This window comes from Struthio camelus, chromosome 2 (assembly GCF_040807025.1).
Source record: "Struthio camelus isolate bStrCam1 chromosome 2, bStrCam1.hap1, whole genome shotgun sequence".
NCBI lineage: Eukaryota > Metazoa > Chordata > Aves > Struthioniformes > Struthionidae > Struthio > Struthio camelus.
The window spans coordinates 149,066,597-149,089,886 of record NC_090943.1 but is presented as its reverse complement, the minus strand read 5'-3'; the positions used below and the strand labels follow the sequence as shown (position 1 = coordinate 149,089,886).

The following is a 23,290-nucleotide window of genomic DNA, read 5'->3' as shown; positions in this document are numbered from 1 at the left end:
AACTGAGCTAAACATATACGCTTGCAAAGATGAGACACAAGACAAGTTTTATGCAGTTACCTAAGGCAACAAACATATCATCTTGGATATTGATATTACTGAAAAATAGAGGAGGAGTAGCGGAGCACTCTAGAGGAGCAGTAACTGTAAGGATTGGGGCAGCTACAAAATGCAATGCTATCCAAACGGCTAGTAGCCCAATGTTACTCACCTCCATAATGAAAAAAGCATTTAAAAAGTCTGCCTTCTACAAGATGTACATATGAGATTCAAAAAGACACCTCTACAGAGTTTATTCGAGAAGAAATAACCCGGGCCAGATGCTAATCCGGTATCATGAGCTGGACAACGAACAATTCAACTACGGATATTAAAGAAAATTAAAGCACGACGTGTTCACAGACCGAAACCAAGCCCCTGAACTTCCCCGATCACAGTGCTACTCGTGAGACAGGCCGCCGGCCCGGCGGGCTGCTGGGCAGACGGAGCCGCCGGAGAGGGCCCGGGCTGCCGCGGGCTCCGCCGGGGACGGTCCCCCGGCGGCTCCCAAACGGGCGATGCCGGTGCGCTCCCAAACGGAGCCCCTACCACAGGGAGAGGGCGGCGGCGGCAGCGCCGCTCGCCCCGGCCGTACCTGCGCAGGCAGCCGCCGCCGCCCCGCTCGCGGAGCCCGGCGCTCGACACTCAATTGTCCCGCCGCAACCGCCGCCTCCCGTCAACCCGCTTGGCGCAGCGCGCATGCGCTCCCCGCCGCTCAGCCCACCCAGAGCCGCGCTCTCCGCCAAGTGCGCATGCTCCTGGCTCCTGCCTGCGGTTCGCTCAATTGCGCATGCCTGACTTTACGCGCTCAGGAACCGTTGCTGTGCGCGTGCGTTCTGCTGTCTGGTGCCGGCCTGCGGGGCGCTCGTGCGTCTCGGGCCGTTGGAGGCTGCGCATGCGCGAGGCCTTTTTCGCCACACACAGTATGGCCAAGAGGCCGTGTTCCTCGGGGTGTGACGCGTGGCCGTCAAGCAACGTCGGCAGCACAAGCAGCCTCGCCCTTTCGCGACGGCGAGTAGCGGAGGGCGTCGGTGGGCGGTGGCGACGAGCTCGGTGAGTGGGTGGGGGGCCGCGGAGGGCTTGGGAGCGGGCGGAGGCGTTGGGGCAGCGGCGGGCTCGGGGCGGGCGGGCTCAGCTTTTCCCCGCCGTGGAGAGGCCCCGGGAGCCGTGCCGGTGAGGGCTGGGAAGGGAGCGGGGCCGAAGTGGCGACCGTTACCCCTGTGTCCGTTCGGCGCGGCTCGCGGCGACTGTTACACCCGCAAGGGTCGCGCGCGACTCGCGCCGCTCGTGCCCCCAAGCGCCCCCGGGGGGCCCACACGCGGGGGTGAGGGGGAAAGGAGGGGAGAAGTCTCACGTGGAAGTGTGTGCCTCACCTGTAAGAAACCGGCAGGGTGGAAGCCCCGTGGTTATCGAGTCGGTAGTCACACGGGCTGTGGAAGTGGCAGGCGGGGGTAGGCAAATGGTATTGGGGAATGGCAGCCCGCGGACACCTTTGTGGAGCTGAGCTGTGTGGGACAGGGCGGTCGAGGACTGGAGATATACAAGGAACTTGGATGTATTCGCTGTGTGCAGGCCTGGCTAGTTGTGTAGGCAGTGCAGGCTGGAAGTTGTGTCGCTGTACCTGACAGATGGTGGCTTCTTCAACTGTTTTCTAGAGAGATCAAAGGGATAATAGTAAGTATGTGTTAATTGTTTGAATCTGCTTGGAAGTAGTTGCTCCATGTTTATGTTGCTGCACCAGTATGGGCCAGTATCTATTCCAATTCTATTTCTTGCTCTTTCTACACTGACAAGATGATTAACTGGAGTTCCAGAACAATTTTCCCATACGTAATCCAGAGTCCTTTCTCTTACCTGTGCAGAGGTGGTCTTCACCAGAGTGCAGAGGTCTTCTCCACCAGAGCCTTCTGAGTGATGCTTTTCTGTCACTTGTCCTTTCTCTTTGTGTACTGGGGTTTCAGACCTTCAAAACCCCCAAAAGCAATCTATAAGATAAATATCTTCTATTACTTTACTTGAAGAGTAGGTTTTGCAATAGGGGAGCAAATTAAAGTGTTACGTAAAAAATTTGCCTTATCAAAGTAGTTCCAGTTTCTTAAATGGTTCCTGACGGAGACATTGACCTTAAATTGATAGTATAGCTCTTACTGGTTATCGTAGAAGTTTCTGTTGCAGAAGGCGCAGGCTTTTTCGTCGCTATTAGCTGGCCGTTTGTTCTTAGTCCCTTCGACTTCCTTTCTTTTGCTGGCACAAACGTTAATGTGGCTGCATGATCTACCAGTTTGGGGAACTGATCTGAGACTAGTTCTGTAGCAGGCTTAATTAGGATCAGTGCTGTTGTCTTCCTTTCTGCCCTGGCTACAGGTTCTCATCCACTATCTTGCACCACTTCTGCAATCACTGTAACTTTTGCCAGGCCGTCTTAGCCTATTAATGCAACAAAACCTAACCTAGCAAATCAGTGAATAGTTTTCTGTCTGGTTAGTGTGTTGAGCCAGAAGAGGAAAAGACCAAAGGAACCGTTCTAATTGATTCAAGGGAAGAAGCAGAAGAAAGCTAAAAGGACACTAATTAGTAGGTAGATTGGCTTAGACTACTATAAGACTACAGTTAAAGTTAAATTTTCTTTTTCTTTTGCCAGTTCAGTTTTAGAACAGACCAGATATCCCTACCATTCATCAAGCTTTTGCTGTCACGGTTGAATGGATGAGGCTGCTTCTTTTGACATTAATGCTGACTTAAACTGGGTTACAGTGACTGACAGCGGCATAAGACACTCTAAAATGTTGCTATATAGGAGAACTTAAAGCACAGTATATTTTTGAGCATAACCACTTGTGAAAATAGAAGCTGCAACAGCAGTGGGTTTTAGCAGAATCTTAATGTCACCTGAGCCCTGCATAGATTGCTTTTCTCCTAGTCGCATGGGACTTGCAGAAGTGCTGTCTTAGTGCTGCACATCTGATGATTCGTGACTCCTTCAAGCCTTGTAAACAGCTTTGCTTTATTTTGTCACCTGGAGCAAGAACATTATTTTTTCAAAAAATAGAAACTAGTCCAAAAGAAAAAAATGCAAGTCATTAATCTGATTTCACTGTCTTAATTTGCAATGGAGTATCTTTGATTAGTGCCAGACATTTGGCAAGCTATTCCATTAAGGTTTTTGGAACTGCATTCCATGCTGCTTCTTCCTGCTGTTATGTACGCAAAATCTGTGTGAAGACAACGCAGGCCATTGCCTGCACCAAGGCTGGTGTGGGTATGTATCTGCAGACAACATGGGATGACAGCTACTAAAAAAGGACATTGCATCTCCAGTATGGGGAGAGACAGTGGCGTGTCAAAAACTAGAAGGAGAAATAAAATACATTTGAAACAATGGAAACCAAACAACATGTCATAGTTTGTCTTTTCTTGCCTTCCAGGTTTAGCACCTGCAAATTCCAGATCCTCAGAGACACTGTTGCTGGTAACAGCCGGGTGATGGGCAAACTTGAAGACAGAGAAAGCAAAGGCAAGACAAGGTTTGGAAATGCTAGCAAAGCATGAGAAGAGGTTTTGAGGTCAACGTCGTCAAGAAAAGAGAAATCCCTGGGGAGGAATAGAAGTTGAAACTGATGTGAATTGTTTGGTTGAAATAAACAATCTGTACTGCTAGACAGTTTGGCATATATCTGCTGCTGTCCCTCTGTTTATCTCCTGACTAATGTGCATCTCTTGAAGTTGGCAGGAGATAAAACATCTCCAGTTCTTCAGGTCAAGAACTTGCTACTGGCAGAGGGCGTGGCAGGGACTTTAGTGAACGACATTGTCTTAGGTTTCAGAGTGAGAACATGCCTTGACTCATTATACCAGCCACAAGGATTCTGGCATTGCGTAGGTGCTGCTACGTCAGTGTTTAAAACTTAGAAGTTTTTATCAGAAACACTTCAAGTGTATCATTTACCTCAAAGCACCAATCCACCTTCCATTTAAGCTCTCTTTTGGGTTGGGGTTTTCATATATATGTTTGATGCACTTCATTTTTTTGTCAAGTTCAAATGAAGTTTTATTTTCCCACTTGATAGGAATATTCTTTCCTCCATTCTGATAGATATCAATCAGGCTAAAATAAGCCAAAGAGCGTCTTGAAGGGTTGGTGTTCAGATCTCAGTGACGTGTGTGCGACATATAATTTACAGCCTCCTCAGTTCCATTAGTACAGAAACTCTAGGACAGCAAAACTGTTATGTTAAGTTATGTTTAAGTATGTTTAAGTTATGTTTAAAAATCTTATATCTCTCTGAAAATATTCTAAAAGCTGAATCCTCTGGGATTCACTAAGCCAAATCAAAATTTTAGGCTCACCATTCAAATGATAAAACATACATGCGTCAGTAAACAGTCCTCCAGCAAAAGCATGCTATATGTTTCAATGATTGCATTGGGAGCTAGTGCTTGTCTTCACATTCCGCTGCTAATAGTTAGCGTTGTTCCCCACTCTTTAAACTTTGCATTGTGTTCCTTGCTGGCCTGTCCTTACAACCACAACTTTGTGCAAAGGCAGTGCTTGTTGTGTTCACCCTGAACTAGCAAAGTCCTGAAACTCCTGCCTTTGCATGAGACCTATAAAAGCATGAAAGAAAACAACTGTATGAAAAAGAATTGGTTATCATCTTCATAATACAGTATTTTCTTGAGCACACTCTTCTAAAACATAGAATATCCATACTGCAGCCAAAGGAATAACATATCTAGGATACCTGTAAACTTGGTTACCTTGTTTTGTTGATAGCAGTGTAGCCACAGAAGTGCAAAGCTAAATGTAGGCTGTGAAATCTACTTGGGACTTTGTCAGGAGTTCATATGGGTTACGCTCCATGCTGCTGTGACGGTGCTGTCACTAGGTCACCCAGCTAGTGGGTCACCCAGCTAATCTGAAGCTAGCTCAGGCATGTCTGCAAGCCATGGAATTGGCTGTACTACAGCATGCCAGTAGAAACAAAAGACAATGTGGAAACTGTGTAGCAGATGATGAGTCTTGTATTTGGGTAATCATATGCCTGTTTGTATTCTGTACACTTCCATTACAAATTTTACTAACTTTAATCTTAGCAAACGCACTAACACAAACACCTTTTGTAATCCATGAAGATATGCTTTGCTAGTCAGACACATAACATAGGATCTTCTCATTTCCAGGTTTCTGTTGTACTCATTTAAGAGGAATTGTTAATGTAGTTTGTCACTTGAAAACAAAATTTAACATTAGTCCTGTGGATTCATATTGTTCTCAGAAAGTTCCAATTCAAATTGAAAGCAACGTAGATAAATAAATCAAAACTCTGGCTAGATGGTACAAATTCTCTTTCAAAGCCATTTCAGAATTATTAGAGGTCAACATAGGGCATTTAAGCAGCGATTTCCTTTTAATTTTTTTTTAAGTGAGCATCCTTAGCTGTGTTAAGAATCAGAGCTATCTTGTTTGTAAGTACTATGAACTTGACTGTGACAGTTCTGTTTTAAAGATGTGCTGCATATCATGTTTGAATAAAACCGGGTTAGGTAAGAATCTTTCATCATTTTAATAAATATTATTTTAATAGATTTTAGTTGCAATATTTTTATTATAATAATTATATTTTTATAATATTGAGTTTTGTCGCCTTCAGTCTTACAGACAAATATATAAGACTTCAAAATCAAATGGTAGCCTTGTGTTAGTTTTGTAATATGTGTCTGCATCAGTAATAATGGAAAGAGACTAAAGCTGTGAGTTAAATTTATCAGGCTTGTTTTTTTACTATGCACAGCAGAACTTTAAATGTATAAGACTCTAACTTATGTTTTTCTGGGAAGTTAAATAGTGTGGGATTTTTTGGCGGGGAGGGTGGTGAGAGGCGAAGGGATAAGACTTAAGTGATTTGGGAAAGATGTTCTTTTTACTAGCTCTGTATAACCCAAGGCATGTTAGTTTTGTATGAACTGATTTCCTCATCTGTAAAAGGATACCCTATTCTCTAAATCAGCAAGATTTTTACAAGGAATGTAATTTTTTAAAGACTACAGACATTTATATTAAACATATATGCACACTACTGCAAGTTTCAAAATACTGTATTCCTCAAGTTTTCATTGATCTCTGCATTTAATCTTGGACAGCTCAAACTGAGACGCGTTCTGGTTCATTTCTGTTGTTAGGGGTTGTTTTTTGTTTTCTTTTTTTCCCCCCTACTCTTCTGTGTGGAAGTATGCTATGGAGGAGGAATGTAGGGTGGAGAACAATGTTTGCCAAGTTCTACGTTTTTTTCGTTTGGCAAAAAGGAGAAGAAGAAAAAAAAAAAAGGCCTCTGGCCCTGGAAATCTCTAAAGCTGTTTCATTCTCTGGGGGAAAAAAAAATCTGTCTCTAACCTGGATAGATACCTGTTTCTAATCTCTTGGTTCATCTAGCTGTGGAGTTCATTGCACCTGTGTCAGTGCTTTATTTCAATTCTGTTGAGATTCCCACAGTTACTTTTTGTTCGTAATGAAAAGTTAACAGTTTCAAGTCCTGACTTTGAGATTTCTTTTAAGGTACAGAAATAAGAATTATCATAATAAAATGGAATTAAAATGGAAAGGAAAAACTGTCCTTATTCTGTTTTTCTAAAGTGAAACACTCTTTAAAATTGTGTGGATTTTTTGTGTTTTACCCTTTTTATGTCTCAAATATATTACTAGTGATAGTGAAAAGATTAATATGGGCTTTCACCAGCACTAATCTAATGCCAGTTAAAGCCAAAATGTATCTATTCCTAGCTTTTTAAAATCATTTTAAACTGTTCCTTTTAATTCTATCTATAAATTAATACATTAAAAAGTAGAATTTGGCAGAAATAACTTTAAAAATCTATTATTCTAACAGCTTGCGATTATAACTTTGTCTTACAAACATTTCACTTATTGCCTAGATGCATTGTCTTGAAACACTTCCTAAAAGCACTACATTAGCACTCTTGATTTTTTTTTTTTCCTTTTCCTAGTCAAATCTCTTGTGTTCAGTTGTAGGTTTTATAGTGACATGCTTCTGAAAGCTTTTTTTTTAATGGACTGTTAAGACAGCATACTATTCAGCAGCTAGCTGGTTAGACATAGGACTCAGTAACTTGGACGCAGCTGAGCCTTGTTCTTTTTAATTTTCTCATAGACATAATGAAACAGTGAAGAGAAACCAAAGGAAGGAAGTACTACTATCTTACTGATCTGAAAACTGTTTCCGAAGTGTTTGGACAAACTAGGTATTTATATAGTTAAATCTAAAAAGGTAGGATTTCTTGCTTTATTCAGAAAACCGCATAAATAATGAAAATCTGTTCTGTAATTCTCAGTGGGGTTGGAAAAGTAAGCTTATATGTTTAAGAGGAATGCAAAGGCTAAAAGACTTTCCTTTTGAGTGAGTTCTGTAGAGTCTTTCCAAATTTTAGCAAGTTTTTCCTGATAGGATTTTAATAAAGGCAGATTGCCTATTAGTTCTTCACAAAACTTTCAAATCTGTTTAAAAGGCAGTCGGTTTTATAAAAACAGACCCTGAAGGAGAAGATGTTTCAAAGTTAGATGCAGTTCTGGCTTCTTTTACTTCCTGGAGATCGTGTACTTCTCTAGGCATATGGAGATTTTATGCTATTCCTTCTGGAATAGAAGTCTACAACAAATAGCGAATCTTAGGGTTTGGTCTTTTTTTTTTTTTTTTCCTAGTATGAAAGCAACATAAATACAAAATCTGCTGGCTGGAAGTACCACAGCTGTTATCCATAAGGATACAATTTTGTAAGTTTGTTAGGCCTTATATAAAAGGCAATAAAAGAGAAAGCAAGCACTTCCATTTGAACTTTTTGATGTTTGTACTTCAGGTATAATTCAGGTAAACAGAAACTGTATGTTTTCACAATGGCTATGAGAACCATGTTCTGTAGCAGAGTCCAGAACAAGCAAAGATCTGCTAATGTCTTTGCTTTCAGAATTCAGAGAATCTTGATATAAAACTAGGATGCTGAAGTCTATCAGTACAATCCTCAAATTCTCCCTTAGGTATTGAAGTCTCCAAAATATATAAGTGTTTGCATTCTCACCAATTAAGTTCTGCATGCAGCTTAAGTTCTCCATATTTCTCAAACAGCTTCCAGCCCTTTTGTGGATCTAACCCTGTGGATTCAGGACAAATACTTTTTCTCTGTATGTTGTTTTAATAGGTTGAAAGTGTGTGGAAAGCATGGGTTATGATATTGAGCGTTTTGTTGGCTACGTTAACGAAGGACTTCTGTGTTCCATCTGCCGAGATGTGTTAGAAGATCCATTACAAGCTCCTTGTGAGCACGCTTTCTGTACTGCTTGTATACATGGATGGCTTATTCATCACAGTAACTGCCCTGAAGACAGACAAACGCTTGATGTATCTTTGCTACGACCTCTCTACAGGTATACAACAATCATTCTGTGTTGAAATGGTATAAGTATAGGATTTCCCAACTTTGCCTGCAGAGCTTCCTTTCTTCCCATTTTCTGTCGCTCAGATTATCCTTACTCAGTATGCCTATAGCAAAAACCGATCATTTGGATCAGAACGTTAACATTTTCTATTTACTCTAACTTTTGAGGTGTTGCAGATTTCAAAATGAATAGAACACTTAGTTTGTTCTCCACCTTTTTGTACTGTGAGTGTTGATTGTAGATATCTCTCTGGATGTTATTCTGAATCTCTTTTACAGCACGAAAATGCTTTTGAATACTCTTTTACAGAAAACAGGCAATGCAGCAATTGACAGCAACAGTCACTAAACGCTGTGATTTTAGGTTTTCTGCCCAGCCATGCAACAATATCTTTACAGTTTGTAACGAATAGTTCGTGCAGACATGAATAAGACTTCTTGCTTTCAAATCCCTGTTCTTAGAAGGTCTTTAGCCATAGGAGTATGTGTCTTGGTCCTTGTCACACAAAGCAGGCTGTTTTTTTGAGTTTGTTTTCTGCAATTCCTGCTATTGCCAGCACACAGAGTTTTATCAGGAGACACTGCTGGGTCTTTAGCCCTTGTGTTTTCTAATCTTGCTCAAACAAATTAACAAATTATGTTATGCTTAATTTAATTCTTATTGCATAGAGTTTTAACTCTGTTGGTATTCCCATTATTTTTATCAGTAGTGAGATTATATTATACGGAAAGTTGAAATATAATGTGGACAAAGTCCCAAAGTTTAGCTTATAATTTATTTTGTCTGTGCTTATTGTACTCAGTTTAGTTTGGCATGCTTGGAAACACAAAACTTAAATGGTGAATGGCTTAATCTGTAGCCCAAGTGTTTATTATTGTTAATATGTGCTGAGCTAGTTAAAGGATACAGTTAAAACTTTATTCGGAAATTTATTTGCGTGGTTAATTTTGGAGACTGGCTTTTCTGTTAACATTGCTTCTCTCTTTTAAGTCAATATGATCTTCCATGTTTTCTTCCAGTATGGTCATTTGAATGCTAAAAAAAAATTGTAGATAGATTATTCATGAGTTTTCCTCATGGAAAAATACAATTCTACTTTCTGTTCCCAAAAGTGGAAAATACAGATTTTTTTCAGTAATGTATTTTCCATCCAAGATTTTTTATATATTTATTTATTTTTTGCACATAGATATATGAAGAATGATTTAAACCGTCTTCAGCTACATTGCAAGAACAGAGAGTATGGCTGTGAAATGGTTTGCTCTCTAGAGTCTATAGACAGGCATGAAAGGGAATGTGAATACAGTCAGATACTTTGCTCCAATGCTGGTGAGTACCGTTCAAAGAAGTTGAATCGTCTTTATTCAGAGAACATGTATTTGTCACCTTTTGTCAAACAGAACGGGGAAAACGGCCGTTCATTTGCTTCTAGGTTTAACTCTGCATGTTGATCTTTTGAATGCTAGACCAAAACGAGCCAAGAAAATATTCTTTTGGCAGAAACAAGTAGGTTCTACTCCTCGTGCATCTCTGTACGAACATGATCTCTGATGCATGAGTGCTGCTGTTCAGCAAACATACAAAAAGAGCTAAACAGAAAGTCACAGTGGTAGTACTCCTTGCAGCAGTCTTTCTGCGAACTTTATTCCTAATTTGTGGCAATCCTGTTCGTAAGCAACAATTTCTTATCCAAAAACTAACTAAATTGAATCAGAAAGATCAACTTCAAATTTGTCAAAATGTAGTAATTCGTTTGTTTTGCTTTTTGTCAAGTTTTGAATGTCTTTCAGTTTTGACTGTTTATTGTCATGACTGAATCAATATAATAGTATCTACAGAAGTCACATGCTTATAGGTCATTGTTTATAAAACAGCCAGTTGCCTGGGTGTGTACCCTTCATGTGTGGTCACTCACTTTCTCTCAGTTTTAGGAAAAACTAATCTTGTGCGTGACAATTTTTTTGAACTGAAGTCTTGTCAGAATTGATACGTTCATGTCTTTATTTTAAACGAACCTGCATTTCCTGAGGAAGAAACCTACTGTTGAAGTTTTCCATTCAGCTTTATTCAAAAGGTTATGTTACTAGGCAGATTTAATTTCTAACAAATGATACAAAGGGCATAAGTCTGCCATTGAAATTAATAACGAGAAGATTAAGGTGCTAGTATTGCTCTATGGGAAGTTAACGTTTCTCTCAGCAGTAAGCGACTATTGTAGACGCTTTAAATTATCCAGTTTTGCTTTCTACTGAAACAGATCAGTAGCACTTACAGTTACCACACACTAGCTCTGATGTATCATATTCTGGGGCTTGAGGATTCTCAAGTCTCTTGAAGTCTTTCTCAAAAGTACATCAGAGTATATTGCAAAGTACCTCAATTATGTATCACGATATTTATTAGTAAATCTCCATTAGAGAGTTGTCTTTTGTAATTTTCTGGAATAGTTTGTTGACAAGTTTCATGGTGCCATTGTTTCTTTCGGTTTTCTTCTCTCTTTTATCTTTAAATGAAATGCAAGCTAAAAATATATGCTACAGCAAACATGGTCTCAAAGATTAAAAGTAAGACTACAAACGTCAAAGTTTAGAGTATTAAACATGATGATAATTTATGTGATATTCTTTTTTGGTTCTCTACATTTTATTTTCAGTTACTACGGATTTGTAAAGTTTGTATCCTAGAATTTTTGTGTAAATGGTTCTATTTTTGCAACTGGTTTTGTAGGTTCATAAATAAATGTTCTTGACTATTTATGTGGTCTAGTATGTTATACCCAAGACCAATGGTCAGGAAAACAAGGTTCCATTCCAGCTCACCCACTAATTTACTATGCATCCTTGCACCTTTTCTCTATTTTTGAGTTTTTTACACATTTTCCTTCCTTTTCAAGTCAAGTCACTGCAGTCTGTGGTAGAAGAGCAGGCAAGCTGCTATAGTCTCAGCTTGACATCAGTCAGTGTTGTCATTACTGAAGTTGCACTCATACTAGACTAGTGACAGAATAGTTTACAGAAAATACCTACCATTGATAAGACTCTTAGAGTCTGTACTATTACTAGTATGTGTATTATAATGATCTCATTCCATATTCTAAAGAAAAGACTTTTAATTAACAGTTGCTTAGCTCAGGGTATTGTGGCTTGCTTGCTTGAGTGTTTTTGTTTGGAATTAATTAAAATGCTTTTGTTGTTAATGGCTGGCTTATCTTACTGTTCTTTTTTCAGGCTGTACAGTTCAGATTGAACGACGTAACTTAGATGGTCATTTGGCAGTGTGTGAATATCGGAGCCGTGAATGCCCCAATGGTTGTGGTTACACCATTCTCAGTGCAGAAGACACACAGCATAATTGTGTAGCAGAGCTAAGAACTGAGCTAGAACTACTTCGGTACAGCTCTTCTGTTTCTTTGATGTTTGTATTAGTCTGGGCCTAAAGTAACTGCATAGAGCATTTCAAATACTAGCACTGGATTCTGGTATCTGTTAAATAATCATTTAATCAGAGTATTTTTATATGTTGGTGCAGTCTTTAAACTCACTATTTTTTCTTTTTTGCTGTTGTTTTTTGTCCAAATCATTACAAGTCATACCATTGGTTGCTATTGAACAAAATTGTGAACTGACAGCATCAAATGAGAAAATACCTACCAGGAACTAAACTGAAGCTTAAAAAAAAAAAACTTAATTTTTCCCTTTGCCTGCAATGGAGGCAGAGTCACATTATTTAATAATTACATTTTATATATTTTTTTTTAAATCTTGAGGACAAAAATCTCTAATCATTTTGGAAGTTACAGGCAGATACTGACTGATAGAGAATCTTTCTCTCCAGTTTATAGTCTCGCTCTCCTAAAATCTCCCTCTGAGAATCTAGTTTTACATTTTGATTAAAACCATAGCAGGTTCGTAGCAGTCAGTGAATACATCAGTTCTTTACAACCTCTTCTCTTTCTTCTTATATATGTTACTTTAGCTTTCCCTTTCCATAATGTTCCAGTTGGACTGTTTTTTCCATGTTTCTTCTTGTTTCTGTCTTTTAACTTGCTCTCCAAGTCCTGTGCTCTTGAACGTTGCCGTCAAGTCAGGCTCAAATCTTTTTTTTTTTTTTTTTTTTTAAAAAAGCATTGGGACACAAAGGAATTCTGCTAGTAAGGATGCTAGCTTGCCTTTTTTCTAAACTCAAAAGGTTAATGTATTAACAGCTACTTTTTGGCTGTGAATTTGTGAATGAATAATTAGGTTATAATAGTTTAGTGTATCCTATTATTTAATGTCCACCATAAAAGTGACAAGATTACACGCTTACAGATACTATAGTATTCACAGTTTTTATCTTGGCTACTTCTGCTGAGTATTAACCAAGTGTATACTATAGGCAAAAGGTAATAAATCGTTTAAAGCTCAACATTCATGATCTCGTGCTCCTAGTTTTCCTTTCCCCCCCCCCCCCGAAATATGATGGGATTGTCCCTTATATATGTTATCCATTGTTGTTGCATTTGGGCACCAAACCCTCTTTTTTGATGCTAGTATTTTTTTTTTTGATCTGGGCATTCTGTCCAGGAAAAAGAACAACACTGAATATTGCATGATGAGCTGCAAGAATGAGAGGTGTCTTGTAGAGTATGATGGGAATTGCTTCAGGCTGTTTGGCTGCAAGAAGTCTTTCTGCAATTTGAGAATTTATTTTTGCCATATTTACAAGATTTAAAAGGAGAAATAACCTTTTTTTAGGTCAGAAATGATCTGCAGAGTAGAGGAAGCAAAGCATGAGATGGAGTCAAGATTAGATTCCCAGAGAAGACATATGGTCCAGAAAGAGAGTATTCTGCAAAATGAAATTGAAGAACTAAAGGTAAATATGATCATTTTCTTTTCTCTTTTTTTTTTCCTCCTAATAGTTTTTTTTTTTTTTGCTCTTCCAATAAAAGTCTGGGGTTTTTTTTCCCTATGCAAAGAAGCTTGCATTTCTTTTTACATTTTGTAAATGTAGAATTTCATAGAGATGAGAGTTTTACTAACTATGGGAAACAAAACAGCTGTGAGCACAATGCCTAGGCTGATGAGTTCTGTTGAGAAGCAGGCTGAGCGCTGCACTAGTGCAGTTTATCTTCTTCAAATTCATTTGGAACTAGCCTGGACAACATCGTTCTATGTACACATAACATGTCAGTAAATCAGTCTGAAACGCATTTTCTGTGCCTAAACATAGAGCTTTTTTCACAAACTGGATGTAGTTAGCACTAAAACAGAAGCTGGATTTCTATCCAGAGTGGCTTAATCCAATACTGACACAAAAGCCCTACTGTAGACAATGTTATTTACAGTATGGTTCAATTGTGGTGAAAGTGTTGGAGACTTGCACAGTAAATTTAAAATAACCCTTGCTTGTTATTTGGTTATTTTTTCATGTATCCACTTCTTATTATATCACAAAATAAATAATGATTTTTAAAGTCCAGAACACTTGAGATATTCTATATGTTACATTTTTCTTCTTTCAAGATTTGGCTTTAAATCCTTGAAGAATATATCTGAACATAACCAAAACCTTACTTTGGTTGAGATCTTAAAATATGAAATTTAAGCAGCAACCAAGTAAATCTAGTGTCCAGTATTACAAGTCATAGGGAATTTTTTGTACCTCTTGGGAAGACTGTATTGGAATCTTTGAAATAAGACTATCTCAGAAGGTGAATGCTGGATCATGTCTCACCTTGTTTACGTTTGTTCTGCTATCAGAAAACATACTAGATAATTTCAGTACTGTCTGTTCTTTAGAATCCATTGCCCTACATGCGTGGCCATTTCACCTTCATACCACCATCACTAGAAAAGAATTTGATTTTGTTTCTTGCAGTAGTTTCTATTTGCTTTTCAGAGTCAGATGTCACGAATGATGTCAGATGTACGGTCTTTGATGGCTGCAGAGAGACAGCATCGTCAAGAGCTGGAGCAGGCAGAGCTAGAAAAGCGGGAATTAATGGAGCTTCTGAAAGGCCTGCAGAAAGACTGTCGATTAAATACTACAGAAGGAAACAAGAAGTCAACAAGCTTCCGCCCTCTGACGCGACTAGAGAGCGTGAAAAGAAAACCTAGGGAAGTTACCGTTATCTAAATAAAAGTAAGCTCAGAAACATTTTCTTCTAATTTCTTTCACTGTCTAGCAAACTTTTCTGCTTTCTATGAACGAATGATTGGTAAGCCTTATATCATTTGTGATTTACTTGTTTCCTTTTTAAATCCAAATTACTACTTTTTTCCTCTTGGGCTATAAAAAATAATGAGGGGAATTTTCTCCTGTGGAACACTGGACTTTAAAACTTGTAATTTAAAAAGACATTTTTAGCTAATGTTTTCATAAAATGGCAATGAGGGGCTTGATTTGTAGCTCTTTGCATCATTTACAGGATTTCTTCAAGCCTGGAAGTTAGAACTTTTTAAATTAAATAACACGTAAGTTTTTTTTTTTTTTTTTTTCCTTCCTGGCCCTTCAGAGTGCATTTAAGCCTAATGTATGCTTATGCTTCAACCGGAGAGAAAATTTTGTAATCAATAATGACATTTAGGATGTAGTTTAATTTCAGGGAAAGTCAATAATAGAAAGTAATAGATTTTGTTTGTTTACAGGCTATAGAAGATATGTTTTGAAGGCAAAAAGAAAGCACTTGGAATTCTAATTCTATTGCTATGTAACACCTTCAAGTGAAGTTGATTTTTGCTTTAGAGCTTCTCTAATTTCTCAGGCTGATACCTTGGACTTTGCTATCAGTCTATTATTAAATGTGTAATGCTGTCATCCAAAAGCTTTTATACAGGTGCGTGCATAATTTGAAGGAGTCTGCAGGAGTGGATCTTGCTTTGTATTCAGAAATTTGGGGGGGTTTGTATTTGAGCAGCATGCCTAGAGAGCTGTTAATGTTCATTCCCATACCTCTGTCATGTCAGTAATATGTGTATTACCTAGTTGGTAATAATGCATGATGAGTTCTGCATATTTTCACAATTCACAACACTTTATTTCCTTGATGTGAAGATAGCAGCTATTTCTACAGAGACCTTTGAGCTGAAGACCAGCCCATGCAGTACTCGATATCTTTAAAGCATATATGAATATCTGAGTATCTTTAGTTTTCTTTTGGCAGGTTTAAGGCTACTTGAACATCAATATCCACAATGAACAAAGATTTGCACAGTCGTATGGACTTCGGACTTCCTTATTAGTACTCAAGTCTGCAACTGTACAAGAGCTAAGATTTTATAAGAGGCGCACAAATCCTGAAACAAGGGAGAGTTTATTTGCCTGTAAGGACTGCAGTACGCTTGAGAAATTTGTAGAGTTTCACACAGCCTGTTTGTGTTGTTTTCAGTGCTATAGTTGAGCCATATTCTGTCCTCTGTTACAGCTCTTTGGTGGAGTAACTAGGGGGAAACCTGGCCTGTTTACTGAATGTGCTGAATCAGTTCTGAATTTTCAGGAAAACAGTATGCAGGTGCAACAGTCTTAATAAGCTAGTTTTCTAGTTTAGAAGGCAAATTACTACTGTGTGTGCCTTGCTGTCACTCAGATCAATGCTCTCACAGCTAACAACATAACCAAAGAGAGAGACAGCAACCTTCTTTAGCACGTACACTACATTATAAGGATTTGTGGTCAGAGCTCTCTTAATTAAAATTCAGACATTAATAAATCCTTATAATTCACTTTTTTCTTTAGCACCACTGAAAGGAAACATACATACGGTCAGCCCTTGTGTGGACTTAGAAATCCACTGAAATAACTCCTATAAAGTTTTTTTTTTTTCCTGGAAGAAAACATTCATAGGAAGAGCTATTTCCAAATGTTTATTTGTTTTTTATTTCACACTTAAATTCTAGACTAAATTACAATTGCTGACAGTATTTAGGTCATTAGAGCAGTCTTTCCCAACTCATGACATAGCACATCTCTTAAGCACCATATCTAACAATGTGAGACAGTAGAATAGTAGCTAAGATTAGGCCTTCATTCACGCCAAGCATTCAGTGATCACACATACATCAGTGGACACATACATCAGTGGACACATTAAAATTGTAGTTAGAACCTAAGAATGCTTTCATTATCTTGTACTCTAAATAAGCAAGCTGTTAGTGTTTGTGGTCTTTGTGGCTCTGTTTCAGCATTCACACTAATTTTGAAGCTGCTTGGCAATTACAGATTTCATGCTATTAGAATCAGTGTTTTTTCAGGATGTTTTTCTGTGTACTGTAACTGTGTGGTTCTGTGATGTAACTTTTATCTACCTTGCTTAAAGTGAAAGAAGAAAATTCCTTCAAAAACCTATATCCTTCATCCTATCAAGATGAGCTTGATCATCCTTCCTGAATTGGAGGGCAGTAACGATCACCTTATCTTTTACGTTCTGGCCACAAAAAGCATGTTATTAGCTCCATGCTTTTTGCATAATTGGATCTCTGCATTTGCTTTTAGTTATAAATAACAGGGTGAAATTCCTAATTCTAGTGCAGAAAATAAGATGTATTTAGTATTTACTTAGCGTTTGGTCTGCTGTCTGTGTCCTAAGGGGACAGACATAAAACTCCGCAAGAAAACAACTCCTCAGTGTAAAAAAAGCACTTTCTGCTGTGCAATCTGTGTAGCTCCTAGTTGCCAGCTCTGGAGTTTGAACTTCCAGTGTTCAAAGATGGAAACACTTTGGGCCCACTTGCAGCTGGAATGACCTGTCAGCTTGGGTTTCCCTTAGCAGTAAGAAAGCACTCACAGAGGTATTTTAAATGAAGGTATATGGAGGTACAGGTATATAGAGATATATGAGGTTGGGTATGCTTGAACATAGTCATCATTTTACCTAGTTCAACTAGAATGAAATTAAATAGTCCATTATGTTAATATTTTATCTAAACTTAGCTTTTGCAGTCTCTTGTATTACAGCTTTTAATAACAGCTGGCAGAAGCAAAGGTTTTTTTTTCTTTCAGACAGTCTGTTAATCCTTTTCATGAAAACTAAGGGTCCAGATATTGTAGAAGACTTAGTGTAAGTGCAGATGATCATTTGGAAATGCATAGTTCCCTAGTCATAATTGTATTTTAGGATTATATGAAAAACTGCTCAAAGTGCATTACAGGAGGATTCAAGCACTGAATTACTGGTAACAATGATCCTAAATACTCTCAGATTGAATCACATCTTGATCCCATTTCCTTACAATGGGGACTGTGCTGATAGCAAGTTGAACAGTTACTCAAATGGACCAGTAACCATGCAAACAGTAGTATAATTAGTTGCTTCTAATAGCACTTTGCAGCTAGGAAAGGGTGAGCACAAACTGTAGAGCAGGCCCAGGTTAATGGAGAGTGGAAAGAAAGAGTAACTAGAGTTCCATCACCTTCCCTCACCCTGAGCAATGATACAGCTGCACCAGCCTGTGCACCAACTCACCATTATACTTGTTAGCTTGCTAGCTTGTGGCATTACAATTGAAATAGCATTAGAATTAAAAGGGGATTAAACCTTTATCCACAACTAAGTGGGCGCTAAATGTAACAGTACCAAACCTGGGAGATGATTCGCTAATAAAACTCTGATTGAGAGCAAGCCGTTAAGTAAAGTACATGAAATTACAAGAAGTTGAGCAAATCCCGACAACTACGTTAAATTGAGTGAAAAAGAGTAACACTAAGGACCTAGTTTGTCTTTGAACGAAAATCAAAATCTACATGCTTATTCTGAAGACATAAGAGATCAGTTCAGATATATTTAAATTAATTCCCTTAAACTGACCTCTCCATTGGAGAGGTCAAGTTCAAGACATGCTTCCTGTTTCCTTCAGTATTAAAGCTGCATGCCCTGTCCTTCTCTCCTCCCAAAGCAAAATATTGTCAGTGGGCTTGGCCAGTATGGACTGTTGTGGTTAGGCTTGCTTTCTTTAGTGGAGGGCAACCGTAATCTTTGGGAAAGCGTCTTCTGGGGTTAAATGAGACTTTCCAAAAGACTTCTAGAATAGAGAAACATGCATCTAAGTGAGAGGTAAGAGTTGCAAGGTAGTTAGGCTGGCCTTAGTAATTAAACAAAGAGTTTTTAGTTAGTAGGATTCTTGTACTAGATTAACAGTCTTATATGACATATTAATTTAACAGCACACATACATATACAGTGGGTTTTTGTCAGGGCAGAAGAGAAGTGATTTGTATAGTCAAGCAAAATACATATTACAGGAAAGCATATTAGCTGGGGAAGAAAAAGCGTTACCGCAGACATTCTTAGGTCATTTTGATAAGTTCAATGTGTTAAAGTTGATCCCAGGTGGTGAACAGTTCCTGACATATATGTCAGAATGGGGAGCCTTGCAAAATAAATTTAAATTTTTCATACGCTGTTCTCCTTGATGTTTTTGGCATGGTGCTTTTCTACAGCTGTTTTATTTAGAAGTGCTAGATAATAGTTAAATGGAGCAGTACTAGCCTTTTCCTTCCCTATGTACTGCTTCTTGGATGAAGAAGGGTAGGTCAGGGAGATTTTACCATACAGATAGATGCCTTTACAAAGACCTACAACTCTATGCAACTTTGTATTAACAAATAAACATTGAACTGTCTTCCAGCATTATGGTTCACTGCCAATGTATTTACATTTTCTACCTTTATAGATACAAGAAGGATAAAACAGTGATATCTTGGACCTTAAACTCTAGTCTGTAAAAGAAACAATAACAGTATTTGTATCCATTTGAATTACACTTTGTATAAAAGTTGAATTAATAAAGAGTATATATAATGATGAATGCAAGTTGCTTCACTTCTTTCTGTTAGTTTTGAGTGTCCTCTTTATCAGATGAAATAGCATACTTTACTGTGCATCCAGCATATTTAAAGTACAGAAAGCCATGACAAAACTGTCATAGAGGGTCAAATGCACTGAAGTAGGTAAGGCTATATACCAGCCAGTCGTGTAACTTTTTGCCAAGTATAAAGGATATATTGAGTAACAAATGAGGCAAACATTGGATCAAAGGGCATCTTGGTCTAGGATGTTTTTCATGCTTTCCAGATGGGAGTTTCTGAAGGGGATGAGCAGCCGTTCTGACAGAGAAGAACTAGCAAAATTGAAAACTAGAATGCAGGAGTATGATGGCCAGAGACAGCAGGAAAATAAACTGGCAAGAAGGGAAAAATACAGTATCCATCAATTAAAGGGCTCTCATCCCTAATGGAGGTTTTCCATATCCATATATATCCTACATGTGAAGTAAGAACATATAAGAACAGGAAAATAAGTCTTTTGAAATTTGCACGTAGGTTGCAATCTTGAGATGTATTTGCTTAAACATTAACTGTCAAGATACAGGATAAGCCAGAGCATGCATTTGTTGCATGCAGCCTACATTAACTTTCTCATGCATGTTCTTCTACCTGATGGGACTAGTTACTCAGTGAAAAAAACTAAAAGCTTGCATGTCACAGCTGTAAATAGTAGCATATCTTGCAAATATCCTGTTATAATGTATATCTGCTTATATACATTATCTACATCTGGCCTTCAGACAGTATAGAATAACAAGCCACAAGCTGCTGAAGACTTTGAAAATAAAACACGCACAACTCGTCTTACGACTAGCCCATCAACTATGCATTCTATACATTTGTCAGTCCTTTAACTAGGACATTAAAATAACCAAGGCAATGTTTACAAAGTTAAACCTAAAAAAAAAAAAAGCAGCTCTTGTTAAGATTTTCTCCTTTTCTTAACACACACTGTCAGACATAGTCTGTGTATTCAGCCATAGGATTTTAGGAGGAAGAACTGTATTGTCTTGTGGAACTGTTTAACATTACTTGCCCTTCCCAAGTGCTTTGCTCATCAGGTAAGTAAGTGTATAATAATATAATGAACAGTATTTTGACATCAGCCACTTCCAGTGTTCTAATGTTCCAGTTAGGAAACAAAACTTAAATTCCTTTTTTGGCATGGTATTAAAAAGTGAAATTTAATGATTTAAGTGTTATTTGTTCAAGATAAGAATTAAGAGTCAAACCAAATAACTCAAAATTTTAAACACGGCATTTACAGCATTACTTCAAGTTAAATTTATCCAAGAAAGGAACCACTGTGCAGTGAAGGACCTCTGAACTAAATTATTTTCAAAAAAAAATAGACATATACTTCTTTTTCAAGTTTGACTAAATTTACAGAGATTATGTTCATCTTGAACAATTTAAACAACCCTTTAGTTCTTCCCAATTTCAAAGTGGCCAATGTGACATGCCATATTTCATATTTTTGAGAACCAGTACTCAATATTTACACATGCTTGATACTTTTCTTCACTTTTCATTTCAAATTCCTTGTGTGAAAACAAATCACTCACATGGCTGCTAGTTTCAAAGACTGTAAAGTTTCTTAAAAAAAATTAAAAAAAAACTTAAATACATGGCATAAAGGAGCTAGTCACCTTTAAAAACATTTCTGCAGTGCTCCTTAAAAAAATAGTATTAATATCTGTAATGTCTGAGTGCTCCACCCATTTTAGTCATTACAGTTCATTATTGTAAAATTACATCTTCCTGTTATTTTTACCATTCAGAAAGTTTTGACTTCCAAGCAATTTTTTGTTCACCTTGTTATCTAAACAATGTTAAAATACATATCTCTGTGAACTAATATTTTTCCCTTTAACTGCACTCAGTCAACTAATAGAAAAATGTACTTTTCCGCTTTTATAGATTATGTCAATTGACTTTGTGTAAACTAATCAACTCTCAGAAATTGTGGGACAGTGCGGCCCAGAGACCCCACACAGAGAAAGTACATGTAAGAAGGGGCCTTCTACAGTTCAGATAAAAACCTACTTAATCTAACCAGTCAGTATAAAGCTGGAAATATTAATTTTAAAATATGCTCATATTTTAGGGAACACTTAAAATAGGGTGTTGAAGCTTATGATACTATGCAAACTAGCAGCCCAAAGTAAGACTGCTTAAAGTAAGAACAGTACAACTAGGCCTTGCTTGAGTAGACGAAGACCCCTTTATAGCACTTTCTTATGTAATGTTGAGACCAAAGGGTGAAAAATCAAGCTCAGTGAAGTCTACGGTGGAGATCATAGGTAAAGATTTTATATAGGCTTTTAAAAAAGCTACCACTGCTCAGCCCATCCAAACATCCAATGCAAGGTTATTGGGAACTAGTTATTTCTATGAAATCCCATGGAGAGCAAAGGAATGCAGACATGTAAAAAGCTTACTTCAGTCATTGAGTTTAATATCAAAATAAACTTGGGGGTAAATCTAGTGGTAACATGTTTTTGTGAATTCCTACTTCTCAAAGTTTTTCTATTTGCAATAGATCTCAGTCTAAGAAGAATTATAGAAACACAAATCCAAACCATCTATTCAAAGGAAAGATTTGGTGTTAATGCTTCACTCTGAGGTGGTTAAGTTTATACATCTCTCTAGCCGCTCTCCCCAGCTACACAAGCCTGCAGCCAGGTAAGCAACTGATTAACTCTAGACTCTCAGAGCAAGCGTGTCTTGCCTTCTAACCCTGAAGCATGCTCTGTTTTCCAGAGAAAGGATATTTATATTCCTAATATATAAGCTGGAGTGGTAAAGTAAATACTAGGATGTTATCTCATTCTCACTGAAGTCAATGAAAGATTTTCTATGGATTTCAAGAGGTGCAGGATCTTACTTAACCGTCTAATCATGGCATCAAGGATGTACAACAACATTTATATAAACTATATTTATACATTTGCTTTCTTTCACAGATTAAGTCAATCTTCTACTAAATGTTTCCCCTGCTACTTCAACAGTGGGTCAGATGAAGACCTCATTCATTAATTACAGATTGGATAAAAAAGGGCTAACAGCTCTAAACCTGAGAGAAAAAACTAAAATTGCCTTACACATTTTTTTAAATTTCCTTGCAGTAATAAATCACGCACAACACACCTGTACCTTTCTTTTTGGCACAATGAGTACTTTAAGAGTCCTTCAACTCTTAACTCAAAGAGTTTCTTTACTGAATATTGTCTACCAAAGTCCACAAAAATTAAAACGTTCTTTCAAAAGGAACAAAAAATATACAATTGTACACAAAAAGTCTTGAATTTTATTGAAATTTCAAGTCTTGTATCAAACAAAAACTGTTTTCTTCAGACAAAAATATTCTCTTGGTGTCCTCCAGATACCCAGTAACTCCAAATTGGTCCTTTAGTGCCTCCATTTTTCTTTGTCATCTTCACAAGAAGTCCACGTGGTAGGCTTTTCCTTTAGCTCTCATTTTATCGTGTGAAGGAACGTACATGACGACCTCTTCCACTGCCTCCACTAACAAACTTCCCTCTTGAGCCACCACTGCTACTACTATTTGCACTTGTCCAAGACGGTCCAATTCCACCCCGGCCTCTGGAAGCACGATCGCGAGGACTCGGTCGGTAGCCTTAAAGCAAAGAAAAGTATACTCAGTTGAAAAAAAAAAAGAAAAAAAAAAGAAAAAACCCTAGGCGTAGTAGGTGCTGTGAAAACATAAGAAACAAAAACAAGACGAGACACAAACTGGGTCTGTTTTCTCCTTTTAATTTTCACTTCTCTTTTAGGCAAGCACTTTTGTTTTGACTGGCTCTATAACTACCATGTAGTTACGAAGACAACTGAATTGCAAAAATCTGAATGCAAAATTAAGATTCTGCGATCAAGTGTTCAATTCAGCAAGTTTTATGGATTACAGGACAGTTCGTATGAAAGCATGTATTTGACAGTCTCAGTGACAACGGTTCATATATGCTTAAAACATTTGCT

General features: G+C 37.9%; 3 protein-coding genes across 15 annotated transcripts in view; 1 reads left to right on the top strand and 2 right to left on the bottom strand.

The window, feature by feature from the left end:
• RAD54B (RAD54 homolog B) overlaps nucleotides 1-1,541 on the bottom strand; it is a 70,029-nt gene extending 68,488 nt beyond the window's left edge. Inside the window, exons 1-2 of one of the 3 annotated variants that reach the window (XM_068933039.1) lie at nucleotides 635-789; nucleotides 212-361 (exon numbers count right to left, since the gene is read on the bottom strand). In XM_068933039.1, the coding sequence (XP_068789140.1) occupies nucleotides 212-231 (20 nt within the window). In that variant the 5' untranslated portion in view covers nucleotides 232-361; nucleotides 635-789. Of the gene's footprint in view, nucleotides 1-211; nucleotides 362-634; nucleotides 790-1,412 lie in introns of those variants that run through there. The other 2 variants (XM_068933041.1, XM_068933040.1) reach the window with 2 other exon arrangements.
• On the top strand, nucleotides 931-19,272 carry LOC104144812 (RING finger protein 151). Of its 11 annotated transcripts, XR_011139281.1 has the most exons (10): nucleotides 931-1,092; nucleotides 3,465-3,563; nucleotides 7,206-7,322; nucleotides 8,248-8,473; nucleotides 9,675-9,814; nucleotides 11,713-11,875; nucleotides 13,222-13,342; nucleotides 14,369-14,611; nucleotides 15,118-15,305; nucleotides 15,633-19,272. XR_011139281.1 is itself a non-coding variant. In XM_068933046.1 (9 exons), the coding sequence occupies exons 4-8, from the start codon at nucleotides 8,268-8,270 to the stop codon at nucleotides 14,603-14,605; spliced, it is 867 nt and encodes a 288-aa protein (XP_068789147.1). In that variant the 5' UTR covers nucleotides 931-1,092; nucleotides 3,465-3,563; nucleotides 7,206-7,296; nucleotides 8,248-8,267; the 3' UTR covers nucleotides 14,606-14,611; nucleotides 15,633-19,272. The 11 variants fall into 11 exon arrangements, 10 of the variants coding, with proteins under 10 accessions (XP_068789147.1, XP_068789145.1, XP_068789148.1 ...); XM_068933046.1 differs by lacking the exon at nucleotides 15,118-15,305 and having other exon boundaries at nucleotides 7,206-7,296; XM_068933044.1 differs by lacking the exon at nucleotides 15,118-15,305.
• VIRMA (vir like m6A methyltransferase associated) overlaps nucleotides 16,313-23,290 on the bottom strand; it is a 34,434-nt gene continuing 27,456 nt past the window's right edge. The window contains exon 24 of the mRNA XM_068933038.1: nucleotides 16,313-22,931. Within this exon, the coding sequence (XP_068789139.1) occupies nucleotides 22,774-22,931 (158 nt within the window). The 3' untranslated portion in view covers nucleotides 16,313-22,773. The remainder of the gene's footprint in view (nucleotides 22,932-23,290) is intronic.

Excerpts from the sequence above, each read along its gene's own strand:
- LOC104144812 (XM_068933046.1), top strand. The coding sequence starts at position 8,268 with ATGGGTTATGATATTGAGCGTTTTGTTGGCTACGTTAACGAAGGACTT. Across the intron at positions 8,474-9,674 it reads TTGCTACGACCTCTCTACAG|ATATATGAAGAATGATTTAA; the intron begins GTATACAACAAT and ends TTTTGCACATAG. Across the intron at positions 11,876-13,221 it reads ACTGAGCTAGAACTACTTCG|GTCAGAAATGATCTGCAGAG; the intron begins GTACAGCTCTTC and ends ACCTTTTTTTAG.